The 1200-nt window shown below is 35.6% G+C and overlaps 1 protein-coding gene across 1 annotated transcript in view; it reads right to left on the bottom strand.

The window, feature by feature from the left end:
* The window catches only part of LOC106873413 (neuroglian), a 72055-nt gene that overhangs the window by 58118 nt on the left and 12737 nt on the right, over positions 1-1200 (bottom strand). Inside the window, exon 5 of the mRNA XM_052977832.1 lies at positions 890-1018. Coding sequence (XP_052833792.1) covers positions 890-1018 — 129 coding nt within the window. The remainder of the gene's footprint in view (positions 1-889; positions 1019-1200) is intronic.

Raw genomic sequence — 1200 nt, 5'->3', positions numbered from 1 at the left:
TCTGCCAAATCAGATTGGAGCCTGGTGCAGCCACCTGGTTTCACCAGTCCTCAGTCAAATCGTCCAACCCATGCTAGCATGGAAAGCGATTTTAAACGATGATGATGATGATGATCAACTGGAACGCTTATCGTAACCAACAAAGTACCAGGACATTTAGTTTACTAAACCTCTGCAAATTCAATGTATTTTCTTTAGAAAGGGAATCTTTTCTACTTGGTTTTCACTTTTCAACTCCTTCAATTTTTTCCAATTGATTTCAAATTTAGTGTATTGATGTAGTTTTGTATGCTAATAATGGAAATGAAATTCATTTTTGCCATAAGCTAATAGTTTTTAAAGTTGCAAATTTTGAGAAATTCTAGCCAATTAAAAGCTAGACATATTGGTATCTGTTTCCATGGTAACAAGCCAAGCTTTTTCTGTAACCAGCTTACTGGTGTGTAGCTTTCTTGTCCAAGTCATGTGTATCTTATGTTGTGTTTACCTGCTTTTACCTCTCTGTTATCATCTGAGAAACAAATGGATATTTTCCTAAATAAAAGTATGTTGAATGTTTTGTTGTCATAATGTCCTCCCAAACAAAATGACAGCTTCCAAATCCTGTTTTCTAATTGGGTAAAAATTAACACACTTTAAACCTCTGTAACATTAAAAAAAAATTTTCTGTAAGAAGTGAATAATGACAGCAGATTCAGTGTGGAAAGCTACATCAATATACCAGATTTAGAAATATTCAATTTCAAAATTTCAAAAAGTGTGAACCAAACAGAAAAGATCCAAGAAATGTCTTGAAAAGGTTAAGACATTAAATGTCTTCCCTAAACCTCTTTAATAGCAAACCCCATGTATTCATATAGAAATGAAATTGGAGAGAACGGAAACTCACTATCTTGAACTTGCAAATAGTTCGATCTGCCTTGTGTGTTCTGCCGTACAAACTTGTTGGTAGCCATGCAGGCATAGGCGATGTTTTCATAAGCATCACTTGATAATACATTAGTGAAGATCAGGTTATCTGAAAAAGAAAAAGAGAGAGAAACATGTGGTGGTGGTATTGGTGGTGATAGTAATGATGGAAAGAGATAAAGGGCGGTACAGATAGTTGGTGGTGGTGGGGGGGTAATGATGGAAAGAGATAAAGGGAGGTACAGATAGTTGGTGGTGGTGGTGGTGGTAGTAATGATGGAAAGAGATAAA

This window comes from Octopus bimaculoides, chromosome 29, assembly GCF_001194135.2.
Source record: "Octopus bimaculoides isolate UCB-OBI-ISO-001 chromosome 29, ASM119413v2, whole genome shotgun sequence".
NCBI classification, from domain to species: Eukaryota; Metazoa; Mollusca; class Cephalopoda; order Octopoda; family Octopodidae; genus Octopus; species Octopus bimaculoides.
This window is presented reverse-complemented; position numbering and strand designations above follow the sequence as displayed.